This window comes from Maylandia zebra, linkage group LG3 (assembly GCF_041146795.1).
Source record: "Maylandia zebra isolate NMK-2024a linkage group LG3, Mzebra_GT3a, whole genome shotgun sequence".
Lineage (NCBI taxonomy): Eukaryota > Metazoa > Chordata > Actinopteri > Cichliformes > Cichlidae > Maylandia > Maylandia zebra.
Window position 1 is genome coordinate 28,148,313 of NC_135169.1, and position 18,806 is coordinate 28,167,118.

The 18,806-nt window shown below is 41.4% G+C and overlaps 1 protein-coding gene across 1 annotated transcript; it reads right to left on the minus strand.

Annotated features, from left to right (window-relative positions):
- Positions 1-1,901: 1,901 nt before the first annotated feature.
- On the minus strand, positions 1,902-17,863 carry zgc:162171 (ras-related protein Rab-38). Its single transcript, XM_004563544.4, has 4 exons — positions 17,099-17,863; positions 11,729-11,859; positions 6,258-6,407; positions 1,902-3,036 (listed from the first exon to the last, which is right to left on the minus strand). The coding sequence occupies exons 1-4, from the start codon at positions 17,289-17,291 to the stop codon at positions 2,818-2,820; spliced, it is 693 nt and encodes a 230-aa protein (XP_004563601.3). The 5' UTR covers positions 17,292-17,863; the 3' UTR covers positions 1,902-2,817.
- Between the last annotated feature and the right edge of the window lie 943 nt (positions 17,864-18,806).

Here is an 18,806-nt window from a genome sequence, read left to right on the forward strand (position 1 = left end):
GATGAGATTGCTTAAAGTTTTAAGTTTTGACATGTGTTAAATAACACAAATGTAAAAAAACGTTTATTGTTAGTAAAGAAGAAACAGAAGAAGAAACAGGGACAGTTGACAGCAACGCCGGTGGTTCTCCTTTACATACCAATGCTCACTATCCGTTTACAGTGTCATGTAGCACAATTACATTTTAATTCGGTGGAAAATTAAAAACGGCTCATCAAATATGAACATTTGGTTGGATTGCCTTTGGTTTATAGTATTTTAGGGAAAATGGTGAGACCCCAGAGACAATGGAGATTAAATAGGGTGACCAACCGTCCTCTTTTTTTGTGCACTTGTTGACTTGTAAAACCTATATGACAGTTTTTATTTTACCGTTCATTAACCACACAGAGAAGGCATAGTTTAAATATGTTAAAGTTTTCTTTAAGTAAACAGTATTATTAAAGTTCTTTATGACTGGCACAAGTGTCCTCTTTTTTTGGAAATCAAAATATGGCCACCCTAGGTTAAATAACCCAACTTTGCTTAAATTAAACCAAAGAAAATAAATAAAAATGTGGCGACCATGGCAGTGATGCAGTAGTTTGTGGTGACTTTAGCAGACAGACGAGCAGAGACGCCGACACCTGAAGAAATCACTTGGATGAGCGACGTTTCTCACACTGAAAATGCTACGAATCAACTTTGTGGACTTTCCTTAATTGGATAATTGAGCGCTCACAAGACCTGCTGCAAGAGCCGATGTCTCCCCTGCACCAGCAAAGCTTTCTTTGCTTATGTACTAAAGGAGATATTGAAAATGTTTCCACACTGCATGATGTTTAGCAAGAGGAAACTTATCTGTTACGAGGATGAATCCCAGAGGGCTTGATTACTCGCCAGTGCTCTGTCTCCACACAAAGCGCAGATGGTAACTGATCTCAGAGCAGTGGAACCTGAGCCAGCCAGCAGCAGCTTGTCTGATTTATCAACAATACACAACCACAAACATTTGTCGGTCTCTCAGCTTGCCAACCCACATCCCCATGAAATTAACGGGTGCTACATATTTCAGTGGGGTTCAAGTCAAGCAGAGTCCAGCGTGCTTCTGCAGAGAACAGCCACTGAAGCCACAAGATAGCAGTAATTTAAAGGATGGATGCAAACAAGGGAAAATCTTTAGAATGGAACAGTGTTAGGGATTAAAACCTTGGTAAACCTTTTGCCTTAGACAAACACAACCGTGTTGCAGGGACACGATACTTTCTTGTGTATGATGTATAAAACAGTGCAGTTTATTTCTCATCAAACAAATTCAAACCTGCATAGATCATTAGTATTAAAGTGAAGTGGACACCAAACTCAAAAACTGCCAGTCTATTTCAGTTTTTGGGCTCCAGGTTTGCATTCATGTTGCACATATATAAACATTATGCTTCCTTGCTGGTCTCAGACGAGCTGGGGAGGTCTGACAACTCAAAGATTCAAAATTCACACCATCAATAATAATTATCAACAGTCTGGTGTTTGACATGGAAAATGCTATTTTGTTGCAGTATTGTGGACGATCATGGCAGAAAAATTGTCAGTACAGATGAACCCTATTCCACTCTTAATATGTCTGTGGCTCCTTAAGCTCCATAAAAAGTCACAGTTTGGTATATTTCTTGGCTAATAATATGCTATACATTACAGCTTACATGAAAAGCACACTTCAAATAACCCTCCTCAATCTCAGACAGACAGGATCTTGAGATATAAAAAGAAAGAAAACCACTGATCTATAGCACCACTAGTGGTCAAAAGCATATACAACGGCCTTTAAACTCCTCTCCTTTAGCTGAACACAACTTCCCCCTATAAACATTAAGAAATACTCCATCTTATACATAAAGTTGTTTTTTTAACAAATAAAGATCAAATACAGAACAACAAATCTTTTTAATTAAATATTAAAAATGAACAATAAGGAGCTACTTGGCACTGCTCTAAGGCAGCGGTCCCCAACCTTTTTTGTGCCACGGACCGGTTTATGCCCGACAATATTTTCACGGACCGGCCTTTAGGGTGTCGCGGATAAATACAACGAAATAAAACTAGTACCGGTACCGAAAAAAAGAAGATTTATTCATAACACACCTGAAAAGACCCAGGAAAACCGAGTTAACGATAAAAATGATAACAAAATAACGCTGAAAACCGATAAAAACCCTGAAAACCATACATTTCACACCTGAGCCTCAACTCTCGCAGCCCGGTACCAAACAACTCACGTGTCCGAGGCCCGGGGGTTGGGGACCGCTGCTCTAAGGCAAACAGTAGTAACTTACAAAGCAGTCATAACTCAAAGCAATTTAAAGACTAAAAACTAAAAAACACTTGTTGGACAAAGTTGCAAATTTCACACACCTATTGTCTCTGCTACAATAGAAGCATCAATGCAAAAAACCCCCAAACAAACAAACAAACAAAAAAAACAAACCTTAAAAATAGCAGATAAGATAAATACAAATTTTGGGAAAACATTATTTTGACAAATTTCCTTTAAAAGCCATAAAAAGTGCTATTGGTCACATTCTCCAAATAAGAGATTGCTGCAATGACTGAACTCATTTTGAATCAGAGTCCGATATAAAAACACAACAACTTAATTATTTGGTTAAAAATATTAGATGGATTTTTTTTCCTGAAAAATCTAAAAAAAACCCCCCAAAAACCCAGAAACATCAATTCTATTAAATTCTCTCAGGAAAGGTCAGTGAGAAGAAAGTGATGGAGAGTAGAGTCATCCACACCATCCTCTGCATGTTCCTGCAGTCTTTTGGTTCAGACAGTCCTTCAGTCCTGGTCTTGTTTCGGTTTAATTGACAGGCACCCCGAACATCCACCGAGTCCCTTCTCCTTTGTGTTGTAGTCAAAGCGAGGCAGAACAAGAACGCTGCCATCTGGATCGCCCTTACAGGCGCCACTGGTGGCTTCAGCCAGCGCTCTCTCCTCTTCCACAGACATGATGCTTTTCACCAAGCATGTGATGGCAGCGTCGATGTTGGTGTTGTCCTGGGGAGAGAAAGAGAGAGAGATAGGATGAAGCTGAAGGGTTGAAGAAGTTTCGATGGAGGTAGAAATAGAGAAATGTCTTAACAGTAAAATCCACCATATTGTCCATTTAAGTATTTAAGGGTTGTCTTTAGGCGCTTAATCACTCAGGAAAAACTTGGACGAATGACTAAAACTCGTCTTGTTTGGATTTAAAAGAGCTCTGGGTAATGACCCAAAGAAAGAGATAATGGACACAAGCAGCAGGAACAAGCTTTCTCTGAAGGGTGGCTGGGCTCAGCTTATTGATAGAGTTAGGAACTTGGTCATTTCATTTTGGTCAAAGGGAGCCAGCTAAGTGAGCCACTTCCTGTATGTCCCGGGGTAGACTTAGGACACACTGGTGTCCTAGGTCTACCCCAGGACCGGCTTGGGAATGTCTCAGTGCTTTGTCTCTAAGAGCTGGAGGAGGTGGCTGAGGACAGGGAGGTTTGGGCATCTCTGCGCACATGTCTGCAGAGTCCAGAACAGCTGGAAAAGGGTGCATTTTCAATAGAATGGTGACCTACTGGGAACCACAGCTTCAACTTCATTTTGTCCTAAATTTGCTTTGCATGATTTACAGTTGCCTTGGTGCAGCAAAGATTATCTAACAAGGAAGAGACACATTAGCAGTCACAAAGAAAACACAGATATACTTCCTGCAGACCCGAACAACAACAACAACAAACAATGCAAAGATGTGCAATAGAGAACGTGTTCATTTAAGCCATCACCACGTGGCTTCTTTTTTTAAAACGCAGCTTTCTTGAGTTCGAGAGATACCGCTTACCCAGTAAGTTCTCTGTTCACAACTTTCCCTCTAACAGTACAAAATCCTACAACTACCATAACAAACACTATTGTGGGTTAAATCAGTCTACACAAAATCATGTGATTGCTTTAACAAGTTGCCACACTGTTCCTCTTATGCCAACTCATTTTGTTATTATTTATTACCAATTTTCTTTTTTTGAGTTTGTATTGCAGCCCTTTAGCAGCAATTCCTATTTTCTTGTGCGTGTTGTGAACTGTAGGGGGATGAAATATTTCTGTATGCTCGTTCATTTAATGGCAATAAAGATCTTCTCGTTCTAATCATTTAACTCCTTTCTCTTTCAGACCACCGTCTCTTTAAGGCAACTTTTTTCTGATTGGGTGCCCACTGGAAACAAAGGGTTTGAACAGCAGGGGGTGGAGCTTATGTGTGCCTGTGATGACCGTATTAGGGATTTCAGCTATTGCTGATGTTGAGTAAAAGAGTAAACAAACATTAAAATGGAGCATTCACGGTTGTCTGAATCCTGAGCTTTTGGCACGTACACTGAAACTTCATTACCTGAAACTCTGATAATCTTTAATGGGAGCAGCTACAGCTGAACATCTATATTAATCATTTTTCCATCGTAAAGGTGAAATATTTCAAATATTAACGTCTTTAAATAACTGATCAAATATTCTTTTTGTCTACAACATCTACTAAAAAAGGAAACTCACTAAAGTCTACTAGAGCGCTCCTCATTTCCTGAGGTGGCGTGTGTGTGTGTCTCAACTTGTTTCTGTTATGTAACGGGTAAAAAGAGGACATGAGGCTTTGAAGGTTCTGTAAGGTGAAGAATGAAAAGCTGTGCTTCCAGCCTTCCACCTTTAATTTAAATAAATTGGATCAACAGATGAGCCACAGTAAGCGCCGTGTTCTCACTTTTTTTTCCTTTTAAGATTTAACTGAATTCCAAGTTTTTCTGTTGGTACTTTTAGCCGATACGAACTAATTGAATTCTGCGAGTTGGCAGCTACGAGAGCCAGCTGTGACTGAATCATGAAAACTTATATAACTGGATATTATGTGAACATGGCATTCACTATAACCTGATGTACCTAACTTCTTTTCTTCTAACAGCCTAGAAGAAGACATGCTTTATATTTGTAAGGGGCCAGTATGTAAATGAGACGGTGCTGACAACACTGTTTTCAACCCTGTACCCTCTGGGTGTCATCACCCCAGGTCAGACTGTGGGCTTTTGAAGCTTTGGGGTTGAATTGTTTCTTTGGTTGATAGATAATTTTTTAATCCCAATTGTTCAATTGTTACAGCAGCACATGCGTATTAAGCTTAATATTTTCTAGAGTATTTTAGTATTTTGTTTTTTCTTAATTAATTAAATATATTCCTCAGTTTTATTCATTCTGAATGTTTCCTGGATAACACAGCGAAGTTCTTCTAATTGTCGGTGGTTCTCCGTTTAGTTACAGTTCTCACTTCTTGTTTTATATTAATAGTTGTCTTGTCTCTAGAGTGTGTTTAGTTTTACTTCCCCTTCTGTCTCATTGTCTTAGATTACTGTCACCTGCCTCTTGTCACCCTTGCGAATACATAACAGTCTTCCTCTTAGTCTTTGTTTCAGCGTTTGTTAGCTTCCTCTATGCGCATTTTCCACTAAGTTTTGGATCGTGTTTGTGTTTCTGGTGGACTTTTCTGGTGGAAATTCAACAATACAAAATAAAGCTTTACCTAAAACCAACCTCCATTTGGGTTCCAAACACTCATTTGATTCATGACACCAGGGCTAAGAAAAAATGAAGCCATCGCAGGCGTGCTATATGCTGCAGTTCCTGTAGTGGCCACTTGAGGCTGCCTCTAAAAGCGAGTCGGTCCCCATTGACTCCCATGGTAAAATGCACATGCGTGCAGCAGAAATAAACATTTTTACAGCCTTACATTACTAGCTGCCTACAACATTTTTTAAATTTCTCATTCAGTATTTATTGGTCAAAAAACAAAATTTTCCCCTGGATACAAACTTTGGTGACCGTTAAGTTACAAATGGGGACATACGCTGATCGTGACATGTGAAACAAATGCAAACAGAGAACGTGACATCAGATTTGCAGGCGAGTGATGAATATGGAAATCTGAAGAATTGGGATATAAGAAAACATTTTTTTCCTTTCTTTTTAAAAAAAACTTGATCATAATCATCAGAATGATAATGAGAATAATAACTGTATATGTGATGATAATCATACAAAGTTTTGTTAAGATTGGCACACCAGTTGTGGAAGCGATACACACAGACATATATACACATGCTAAACTATAAGCTTTACAGTAAGACAGGGGGTGTGGCTTGTTTATTGTGACCAAATCTAACACCCATTAAATGCTGACAGGAAGACAGAAACAGAAAATAATCTCATCTTGCCTTGGCAGAGGTTTCATACCAGTCGACAAATCCGTACTCTTTGGAGAAGTTCTCCAGTTTGGGCAGCTTGGGGCACAAACCATGATGCCGCTGGTCACATTTGTTGGCCAACAGAACAGCTGGAACTGGCCTCCCATTGCTGAGGGCAACCTAATGAATCCCAGAGGAAGATGGAAAAAGAAATGCAATGAAAATTTACGAAAATAATTCATGATGAAGCAACAAAGACCTGTCGAAGCTTCCAGTAGATGAGCCTCAATTTGAAGTGCTTCACTGTAATCTGCAGTTTGTGAAGGGATACAGCAGCATCAAGTGATGGCATCTGTCTGTTATGTTATGCCTATTTATTTATCTATATTGATATCAGAGAGGCATCAGGCTTGTAATACAGTGATAAAAAAAATAAATACTGATTTGGCTATCTATTACATAGTTGATAGGCAGAGGGCACTGAGAGTAAGATGACAATATAAAACGGATTGCTTGCAGGGATGGGCCTCTGTCTGCAGCCCCTGCTGAGCATTACAGTTTCAGCTCAATGTTTCAATGTTAAGCTGTAATGTATGCAAATGTGCTTTTCGTCAATCTTACAGCCCTCAAAGCATAATTTGTATTTGTTAAGAAGAAGCTCTAAGCCTCACCGAAGATCTTTGAACATAGTTAGCATCAAGCTGGAAAAACACTGTCGGTAATGAAGGAGACATTTCTCACAAGGAAACACACATATACACACACTATATATAGCCTTGACTTGTGGTCTTTGTTTTATACTTGTTTTTCTTCTCCTTAATGTCTTTATTGAGGTCTCTTCTTTTTCAGTGAAAAGTATTTTAAAAATAAGATTAAAAAAAGAAATACACCTCCAAATATAACTCTTTAACTGCTGGATGTGTAAAAGAAAACAAAACAACTTCACTTTTGTGTAAAGTACTTCTACTGCTTTGAAGTGGCAAATGAAATCAGTCAGTCAGTCAGCTGTCTGTCATTTGATACTAAGCTGACAGTAAGCTGGTCATTTGAGGACTGCTTCCTCATGACCAAACTGGAAAATAGCCCAGATTAGCAAACGGGGATTCTGGGGATTAGAGGAAATCAAGAAAAAACTAAATAAAAAATGAACACACAAAAATGTACAAAAGTTTATTTCCCATTATTTTTAGATCTTGAATACATATATTATCAAAACATATATATCATAACAAAATGATATGTGTAGAATACAACTGTCTTTATCCCACCTGCTGCTTTCTCCCTGACATTGGTGAGTCACAAACTAGGCTAGCTATCCTGAATACAGTACTTCCAAAATGAATTAAACAAGGAAAAGTGAGGTAAAAAAACAAAAACAAAAACAAAAAAACAAAACCTCCACCACCAACAACAGGAAAACAGAAAAGGGGACGCACAACTATTGAGAAACCACTTTTTTTTTTTTTTTTGGCTAAATCAGGATGAAAACACAACATTTAACTTTAAGCAGTGGCTTTCCACCAACGCAAACAAGGCAGGCAATTGTTCAGTAAAATATAAAAATAGACATCAATTAAAGCCAAAGTAAAGTGACCACTCTTCTATCTCAGACAGTGCTCTGTCATAAAGCTTCTCCTGTCGCTTGTTTGCATCTATCGTTTAAATTGTTGACATCTTGTTGGCACAGTTGACCACAGTCTCTGGAAGCAGGCTCAACTCTGCTTGGCTTAGGTTCCACTGAAATATGAAATATGCAGTGCATCAGTTTTACAGGCATAGGTATCCTGCCAACAATGGCTAGAGGTTTTCAAGCTGCGAGACAAAGCACATGCATACTGTGGAGAAATGTTGGTCTTTCACTTTGACCTGATATGCTGCCTCTAACTCTGCTTTCACTGATCTGAGATCAGTTACAATCTGCAAAGTGAAATAGAACCAAGACTAGCAAGTAAACAAGCTTCTGTGATTTATCATCTTAAGTTAAAAGAAAAACATGAAAAAAAATTTTTTCTTATTTATTTTTCATATAATATAAGCTTCTAGTGAAAGCTATAAGGTGCCTTTTTTTAAGTAAGGTCTCTCCAGTGTGCACGATTGTGCGCATTCCTGTATCACATGTTTAATTATTAGAGAAAGAGGAAACAAAGCCTAGTGACTTGATCTGGGCTTGTCCGTTTAACCTGTTGAGCATGAGCCCCCAAACAAACCATTAGTTATGCTAGACTCTGGTTAATAAACTACATTAAGATTATGTACAACCCAAATTCCAAAAAGTAGGGATGCTGTGTAAAAAGATTTGCTTATTGTGAATCCGGTGGCAGCAACATGTCTCGAAAAAGTTGGGATGTGTGCAGCAAAAGACTAGAAAGGAAGAGCTGAAGGAATATTTTGCAGCTAATTAGGTTTGCTGCCAACAGGTTGGTCACATGATTGAGTAGAAAAAAGAGGCAGAGTTTTTCAGAAGTAAATATGAGCAGAGGTTCATGGGTTTTTCTTTGTTTTGCTGTTGTTTTTATTAACATTTTAAAATGTTCCAACTTTTTCAGAAAGTCTGATTTACTTCAATCCTACAACAATATTAGATTTTTCACCCTGATTCATGCAAATTTATTTGCCTCAGCCCCAAGTTTGTAGATTTTTATTCAGAGCAAAGAAATACATTTCTTAAAACTTTTTAAACTGCACTCATTTCCTCCTTCACAAAATCCTTGTGGTGGGGCGTGGCTTGCTGTGCCATGCAGGGAGGGCGGACGCACCTGCGTGGCATCCGCAAACATGCCCGCTGACTACAACAAGTGCGAGTGGTGGTGTATTGTGGTGTGATGCATCTGCGGCTGACAGCTGAGAGCTGCAGCCGCGGTCAATAAAGATGGCTCAAAACTATGACCTGTGGACTCAACGTGCCTTATTCCCACTAGGGCTGCCACGATTAGTCGATTAGTCACGATTACGACTAATTTAATAGTCGACACGTCGTTTGAAGCTTTGTAAGATCCCAAAAGATGCAGGGATAAGTAGTAGGATTTAAGAATGTAATAATGGACTGAAAAAGAAGATGGCAGCACTGCATGTCCAGGGATGCCCGCTGCCATTAAACCCCAAAGAAGAAGAAGCAGTGTCCGGTTTCATAGCTGTGTCCAAATTTAGCGGCCGCATCCTTCGGAGGCCGCATTTGTAGGCCAATTACGTTACAGCGACACGGCGAAGCATGCCCAAATTCGAAGACTCCCCCAAACACGGCCCAAAAATGCGTCCTTCATTTCTCCAGTTATGAAGGATGGGTCGGGTGTATGCTTCGTGGCCCAAACAATCCCAGAATTCATAGCGCGGCCCAGCCAATTCCAGTTTTCAACAATGGCGGCAGCTAGTTAGTTTTAATATTTTTTTTTCTCTCTTTTTTTTTTTTTAAATGTTAAACTTTATTAAGAAACCGTATACAGAACATGTATACAATCAGAACAAAATTAACATATGCCAGGGGGTGTAATACAAAGAATTACATACATTCAAATAATTTGTAATTACTACAAATAGTAATAGTTTTCATAGCCTTTTTGTTAAGTGATCCACTAATCAATTTTATGTAACATAAAACATCATTATAGTAATGTTTAAAATTAGGTTTTTTGTTACTGTATTTGCATTTGTGAAAATAAAATTTAGCTAAGATAACTAACAAGTTTAGTTAGTTTTAATATTACTCTTATAGGGCTTTGGAGCGTGATGTCACGGGGGTGGGCGTGGAAAGGATTTTGGCCTGATGCGCCATTTTCCCGGTCCAAACAAAGCGCAAGCGACAAAGGAGCGAAAGCACACACAACAGCCATGGTTCGTACTTGCTGCGTGGTCAGCTGCAATGTTCGATCGCACAACCGGCAAGAGAATAAGCTTAAAAAGGGTTTGTCTTTTTATTCTTTCCCAACCTGGAAGCAACATGAGGCAGCTCATATAGCGGACCTTACCAAACGAAGGCATCTAGCCTGGATAGCAGCCGTGAGACGAGCTGGTATCCAGTTCGCTTCCATGTCCAGATATCACTTAACTTACCGGACAATTTCATTCCGGTAAGTTCTATATATGTTCATATCACTCTTTATAGCTTAATAATATGATCGTTGGTGGTCTCGGAGGTTATAGAAATTGCGAACAAACATCGAATGGAGTGACTTTGCAGACATACGTGCTATGTAACGATTTGCTAATTCTTTCTCACAACTTTTGGGAAGCCTGCCTATGAAATGGCTGTAATATCTTGCCCGATTATCAATGTGGTAGTTTGCATCAACTTTACAATTGTGGGCACATAATATGACAACGAGATTTTAGCAGTTCATTGATAAATGTATAACATCAACTGTGGTAGGGGGTGAACCATGGCCATTACACTCGATGCACTCCAGCGATTTGTAATTACAAAACTGGTTCGCAGTGTAAGCGCTTACTCCACAAACAAGATATGTGAAGATATCGGGGTAGGACAGTGGCGGTAAGTCGTCTGGGTCTTTATTCCACTGCCATATTTCATATGGGTCCACATTTGCGATGCACTCTGGACGTAATAGGTCTCTATACCATCCGTTTTCTTTTGAGCTGCTTTTAAGCATGTTTCTTGTCGTCGTTGTTCCAACACACTGTGTTTGTTTTGATTTATGGACCCGGAAAATGGCACCGCGCTCCCACAATACATTGCGACGTGACGTCAACTCCTAAGCCCTATTATTCTTTCTGCTTCACAAAATAAACTTTTAACATATTTTCAGGCGAGAATGTAGCTGTGCAAACTTCAAATATCTGCTCGGTTTATCAAGACACCACATATCTGCAAAAGCGCTCCGACGTTTTCAGAGACGTCTGTTACCCACCAGCTCGACAGCTAGAGGGTTCAAGGGTCACTAGAGCCGGTGAGAACACCGGACTCCCAGCACATCATTTTCAACCCCCCCGCGGTGTTTCGCTACTCAGGTTGAACATGATATGCACTCAGATAATTTAAAAATGTTATTGTTTGGCTTTTTTCAGTGTTTTATTTGTTCCTCAGTAAATCGGTTTGGCTGAGATTAAAGTTATAGTTTTACACAGCTGAATAAACGTCAAACAGAGAACTGATTAAACAGAAGTGTGAGATGGGAGAGAATTTACTCCAGTGTCCTGTTATACTTTACATGGAAAGAACAGACGGCCGAGTTTATTAAACTCCACCGAGACAATCTGCAAATTTCGTTAAACTTTAATAAACTATCATCTTGTCTTTATTTTTAGTTAGCACATACTGTACCTTAAACACTTAAAGCTGTAAGCTAATGATAGTTATATAAGAGCAGATGCTGCTGGTGCAATAAGCTGTAGTTTTACGTCCAATAGACGCATGATCTGATTAGTCGACTAATCGCAAAAATAATCGGTGACTAGTCGACTATCAAAATAATCGTTTGTGGCAGCCCTAATTCCCACCACACTCCTCTTCTCAATTCTCCACCTCCTTCATCTCTGATTTTTTTTACCTTTGAGTCCAGGTCTCCTTTCCATTTAAGGATGGCCTGAAACGTGGACAGCCGGGTCATGTCGAAGACGACGAGCGCACCCACGGCCTCTCTGTAGTACACACGGGTCATGTTGCCATATCGTTCCTGCCCTTTTTAAAGAAAACAGAAGACAAACCCAGGCCAATGTTAATTTACAGACGAGACTTTTTAAAAAAAAAAAATTTAAAGCAGAAAAATAGAAAAAAAAGGAGAGAAGAACGGGAGCAACGGTGAACAGACAACGCTGCTTCTGTAAGAAAGCACACAGCGCCAAAAAAGACAAAGCAGAGGGAGGTACATAAACAAATATACAATTTTGCTATGTGTTCGCAGCATATGATAGGATATGAGTGACTGTGTGTTTGACACAGACCATACTTGAAAAATGAGTTTGAGAGATCGCAATGTTACAGACCCGCACCTAGCAGAGAGGTAGAAAGTGAGTAAAACTAGAGGGGAGAAATGTGACATGAGCCAGAGACCGTGCTTATCAATGCTTATCCCTAAAAGCCTTGGTCTCTAAGTTTTACGTAAAATTGAAAGGCAGTCTGCGCTGCCACGCAGCCCCGCCTACCTACCTCTGGGTAGTGCTCCTGCCTCCAAAGATCCTACATGTACGGTGATGTGTGATGAGATGTGACTATGGTGTCATTAAAAAGGGAGAAACAGAGGACCGCACACCACACCCAGCAAAGCCACTTGAATGGTCCAACCCGTCCTATTTGTGTGAGTGTTGTGTTGTCAGAGGAAGCGGGGGAAGGAGAGGACTAGGCCTGGAGGAGAGAGCCAGCAAAGCACCCCCCATTTCGAGGAGGCGAGGAACAGCAGATCCGGGACTCATGTTGACTGGAACCCCACACAGAAGGCCAGCGCCCGTCTCCCCCACTGCAAAAAGTAGTCCAGCTGGATTTCTGAAAGCCCAGCACGAGCACCTCACTCAACCAACAATGAAGACAAAAAAGCACAACAGACCAGCCAGAGTCTGACATACGCCACAGCACCAAGCCATCTAAAGTGATGATAGCTTGGGTGATCACATCAGTTTCTGAGGGTCACACCATTAATACCAAAACTGGTCACTTTTCATAATAATAACTAACATCTTTGTCAGTATCAAACATTTAGCCCTAGTTTCCCAGCACAATAAGACACTTTTTTTTTTGTATACAGGAACTGCATATGTTCTTCTCACTGCTGACAGACACACACACTTGTTAAAAAAATGTTGCAAATGAGAGAAGCATGTGTGTGAACATTTAAGTCTCTATCCTGGAAACTAACTTGCTCCACATGATCCCAATATACCGGTGAATCAGCAGTGGAGCATCTGACACACACAGACACACAACCCTGCGCATGCGCCCGAACACTGAGCACACAAACTGTCTCCTAAAAGCAGATGGTACCTTTCCCTTTTTTTCTGCACACCATCTGATCAGTACTAATAGTATGAGGTCAAAGGTCAACACCACCAATGACCAATGTTTTCAGAATTTAAAATAAGCAAGTCCGGCAATTTAAAAACCAGGAGACCGTGTTCACTCAAAGGTAAATGTACACATGATCATTATTTTTTGTATATAACAGTTTATGTAAATAGACCAGAACATGTGTAATATCCTTTTATTTTTTGTTGTTGTGCTCCTACGAGACTGACATCGCTCTTGCATCCTATGTGTATAATGCGACAGGCAGAGTCTACACCACGTGAGAGCTCCACCCAACAGGCAGCTCATACACCCCTCTGCATTTAATCAGCGTTATCATTAATATCTAAATCTCTTCCACAGCGTGTCTTTTCCCCGCCTTCCCCCTCACCCCCAGCAGATGACCGCCGGTCCCTGAGTCTGGTTCTGCTGGACATTTCTTCTTGTTAAAAGGGAGTTTTTCTTTCCTTCTGTTGCCAAAATGCTAGATCATGGGGGTGTCATCTGATTGTTGGCTCCTATGGATTGGAACCAGCATGGAAAGCAAACATGACAACTAAAAACAAAACAAAGACAACAACAATAATAACATCTGTCTATCACACACAACGCCTACTATGTTAAAGTAATAAACACCATGTTTTTTTGTGGGTGAGGGAAGTCGTGATGTCACCATATCAGAAACGAAAACACAAAAAGAAGACATCATAACTTATAAAAAAATGACTATACAGAGAGAACATCTATGTAAAAGCACTCTGTGAAGGCTGACCTAAAAAGAACGTACACCAACTCACATTTTTTTATCTTGACATTTGTAACTATAAAACATTCAAATGGGAAAATGCAAAAACTTTGCGACTTGAAAACGCTCCTCGTGACCCTGAACAACCGGCTTCCCTATATTAAGAAAAGCCAGCACAGAACAGCTGTACGGTCACCACATCCACACCGTGAGGACAACATGCCGGCTGTTTGTGTGACCGCAGCAGCTTCATTGTCGTTTAGCAGCAAGTCGTGACCTGCCTCGCTGCTAAAGTCCGCCTAGAAAACAGCCTCAGCCGGACCTTTTCATTTAAATGATAACTCTTATCAGCTGGCACGTCACTCAGCACACACAGCGTGTGTGTCTTTGTGTGTCTGTGTGTGTGAGAGGGAGACAGCAGTGAGACCGGAAAGAAATGAGTTCCCAAAAAATCTAATTACATGCAATTAAAGAGACACATGGGAGGGTTTTATAAGCTGAATACAGAGAGCTTGTTATGTGCCTCTGCAGGAATGATGGCTGACCACATTTTTTTTTCAAGGCCACTTCTCAAATTGTGCAACATAATTGTTAGATGCATCAGCAAAAAGCAGCTGAAGAGTGTGAAAATGCAGATTACTGCACGTTTGTTCTGGGGTTTACTGCTTACTTGCATTGAGCACAGTACAGATGCATTTGCTTAACTTTGAGCGAGTTTGTTTATATGTATAGTGGTACTTAACTTTTACAAAGTACTTTCTAACAGATGCCTGACGCTGTCACATGTTGGCTTACTCTTGCAGCATCGGCATACGCCACAGCTCCAGGAGCAGCATACCACTGACCACTCTGTGATCTCCCAGCTTCTGGGAATTTACTCAACTTGACTTTAAGATTCTGTTACTTTTATGCTGCATTATGCTTCTGATGTCAGAGGAAAGTGTCTCTAAATTCACAAGGGAAGTAAACACAGTTATCTCCCCCTCAACCATCTACAACATGAAATGTTGCAGAACCAGAAGTGAAACATGTAATTCACCTAATAAATGTGTTTGAGGGACTCGTTGAAGATATCTGTACTTATTATGAATGGAAGACGTCTGCTTATAAAGAGTGCATCTTTGTACGGGAGTACGTTTTGACATTTGTGCCATTTTAAAAGAAAGAGTCTGACTGCGTGGTAATCATGCAGGACAAAAAAAATGCACACTGCAAGTTCGGAAATATTCTAAGATTATTGATTAAGTAACAAAACCCATCTTCTTCTTCTGTTGTCACAATAGATAATCTGCATCCTCATCTATTACAATGATCCTCCTTCATCACATCCATGAAGCTCCTCTGTGGCCCTCCTGCTTTGTCCAGTATATCCAGTGTCCCTCTCCTGCACATGTCCAAACCATCTCGGTCTTGTCTCTCTAACTGTGTCTCTGTCTTATACACATTGTTTACAGTCTTGAACTTTCCTAAAGATGTTTTTTTCCCTAGAATTTACCCAGAACAGGTGCACGTATCCAGTGCAGTCCTATTAGACATCTTTAACCTGCCAAATTCCTCACATCCACACGAGGATGAGGAACAGGAAGAGGTGAGCAAGCTGGCAGGTTGAAGAATCTGTGTACCAGACTCTTCTTGGGTGCGACGGCAGCAACTAATGTCTTGTGTGTCCTGCCGTGTGCTGTGTTCAAGACACTCTACTGTAAGTAATCCTGACCCGACTGTCCCAAAATGACCCCCAAGCTTATGGATGAAGACGACTGTACGTGACTATGACCCTCACACTGCTCTCTCTATCTCTATGTCATGTTTAGTCAGTGGTGGATGACGTGACGTGGTCAGTCCCTTTGCTTTCACTGCAGCAGTACGCCTTCAGATTCGTGGGCTCGTATTATTGGGTTACAAGTACTGATGCAGTTCTGAGTAAACATCAGTCTGCTGTTGCAGCTGGTGAAAGGGGAACTCGGCCAAGGTCATGTTTTCAGTGCTATTTGTCTGCATGCCTGTGGAGCAACAGGTTCTTCGGAGGATTTGTAAAGGAAGTCCTTATGAAATGCGGGTCCTGTATACGTTGCACATTACTGGTTACATCTTTCTATAGTCGCTGTAGGTCGAGCAACGCTATATTACAGATAATGCATGCAGCCCAACTCTCTTATTACCTCCTTACTTGTTGTCCATACTTGCACTGGTCTCTATTTCTTGTTCTAACTGCACTTTGTGTGCACCACGGACCCTGAGCTTCATATTTTCGTCTCTCTGTGTACTTGTATGTGGCTGAGTTGACAGTAGAGTTCACTTTGGCATTACTGATATAGAGCTTTGACCTTTGAGCCTCGATGGACGTTTGAAGCTTGCATAATTCTGAGGGACACAGAGTCCCCCCCCCCCCCTTTTTTTTTTTTAAAACACAACGCCACAAGGTGGAGTTAACTTTTTATTGGTTTGCTGAGGTCATTAGGAGCCGATTTTCATGCAACTTTGTAGCAACATGGTGCATGCGCAAAGGAACAGCTCGATAAAATTTGGTGTGGATCTGACGTGTTTTGGAAAAATATCCAGATATTTACGTTGGGTTTGGTTGAGTGGAGAGTTGTCATCTGCATCTACTACTAAAAACCTTTCGTGATAGTGTTTCTTGAGTGGGTGAGTGAGTGAGCATTAACCTGTGCAGGTACATCTAAGCCAAACAGCGGTGTGTCATTCCAATCACAAAACAATAACAGTATGATTCCAACCCGTTCTCACTCCCAAAGCGTAACATTTTACGCTAGGTGACAAATCGTCACCATATTACGTTTTCGGCTACCCACCACGTTCCTAAATGACGACCTCGGAAAAAGAGGAAATATGAGAACCGTCTGGACTGAACCTACACATGTTCGCTCTTATTCTTCAAATCGCTTAGAAACACGCTATTTAACATCATTAAAGTCCTGGTTAAGGTCAGGAATAAGGTTATGGTCAGGGCTAGGGATAAGGTTAGGTTTAGGGCTGGAATACAGGGCTGGAACGTCTACTCCCGCGGGAGCGTCATTGCACTGGATTCCAGCCATAACCCGCCGCGTACCATAAGAACGCCGAAGGTCTCCTTTCGCGTTCCTCAGGAACGCCGCGGGACGTGACAAAACGTCGACATGTTACGCCTCGGGAGTGAGAACGCTCTGATGATTCACGTACCGGCGATGTCCCACAGCTGCAGCCTCACCACTGTTTTGTGGTCCCAGTTGAGCACTTTGAGTGCGAAGTCCACTCCGATGGTGGCCCGGTAATGCTGGGAGAACACCTGGTGGACGTAGCGCTTTATGATGGACGTTTTGCCAACTCCCAGGTCGCCGATCACCAAAACTTTGAGCAGGCGTTCGCGCTGCATGATTACTGAAGACCCCGGTTACGAATTCCGCGTGAACGAGACGTGCAAAAACTGCGAAGAGTGTCACGCTTTTAAATAGTGGATTCTCGCAGGAAAACAAACACCATCGAGAACTCCCCGAGAGCAACTTTGAAGCGCAATAAGGTTTTTAAAACAGGTTTTCGCAAATAAATAAAACAGAACGCGCTATTAAAGTAGATCAGGCGCAAATTACAAGTGCGCATATCTTAATGTTCATGTTAAAAGTTATAAATGAAAGCGAGTGTGCCCGAGAGCCGCAGATGCACAAGGGGAGGCGGCACAGGAGTGATCTCATGTAACAGTCCACAGCTGATGACTGCTGACCTCGATGACGTCCCGGGACGCTGGTGCTCACATTTCCGTGCCCGCTCTATGTCCCGGCCAAACACCCACGAGCTGTTTCACAATTTAAACAGTGAAATGGAAAAGAAGAAGATCACGCTTTACGTAAAACTCTGATGAGATAAGGACGAGAAAAAACGAGGCGCTGTTATCTGATGAGTCTGCGGTCTGTGCGCGCTTCTGCAGCAGTTTGCTCTACTGCCACGACTTCAGAGAACAAACTGCGTTTCTGACAGCAGCTCACTGTCTTATAAAGTCACGCCCACATACTGCCAGTGTGTGTGTGTGTGTGTGTGTACTTTTCAAACGCACAGCGCGCATATTAAACGCTGTGATGTGCAGAGGTTGGACACACAAACAGGAACAGTTCTGAGGCACTCTGACACCTTCTTCGGTCTAAGTTTAGTTTCCTCTGCTGTCATTGTACTCGCCCTATCTGTTGGTCTTTGCTCAGGGGAGCTCAGTGGTTTTACATGAAGTGCTATTTACTTAAAATGACTCAGTAAACCAGCAGAAAATACAGCGAACAAGTTCAGAAGGTGCAGGCAGTGTGTTAAAAGCTTGGTGGATGGGACAGTGCAAAAGTATGAGACGAGGAGTGAGCAGAGGAAACTTTCAGATCCAGGGCTGAGGGTTTTCATCAGCTTGACTTTGTTTTCTATGAGTAGGTTTGGCTTTAAGTCAGCAGAGGCGTTTGCGGCAGTCCGGGGTTACAGGTGCATCGTTCTCCTGTTTTAGTGTCGCTTCAGGCTGAATTCTTTTTGTGCTTGCAGATCACTTAGATCCTTTTTTGCACGGAAACATGTTTGAAATAAATTATAAATCCTCCAAGCCAAACACAAACCAGCGCGTTACTTAACATGCTGTGCTCCCTCTGCTGACTGGAGTCTACCATGGGACAGCAGCTCTGGGTTTCTGGGGGCTGATTGGGTGACTGGGCTGATTTGTCACACAGGTTTGGGAAACACTTACAGTATTTTCTGTGTTTAGCAGGTAGTTAGTTTAAGGATCCCAGATAACTGGAGGCTCAGCCTGTCTCAGTTTATTCTGCTTGATCACCGGTCAGCTGTGCCTCGGGTGGAAGAGCCGATCATCTAACAAGCAGAAGGTCAGCGGATCCCTGATGACTGATGGTCACATTGAAGAATTCTT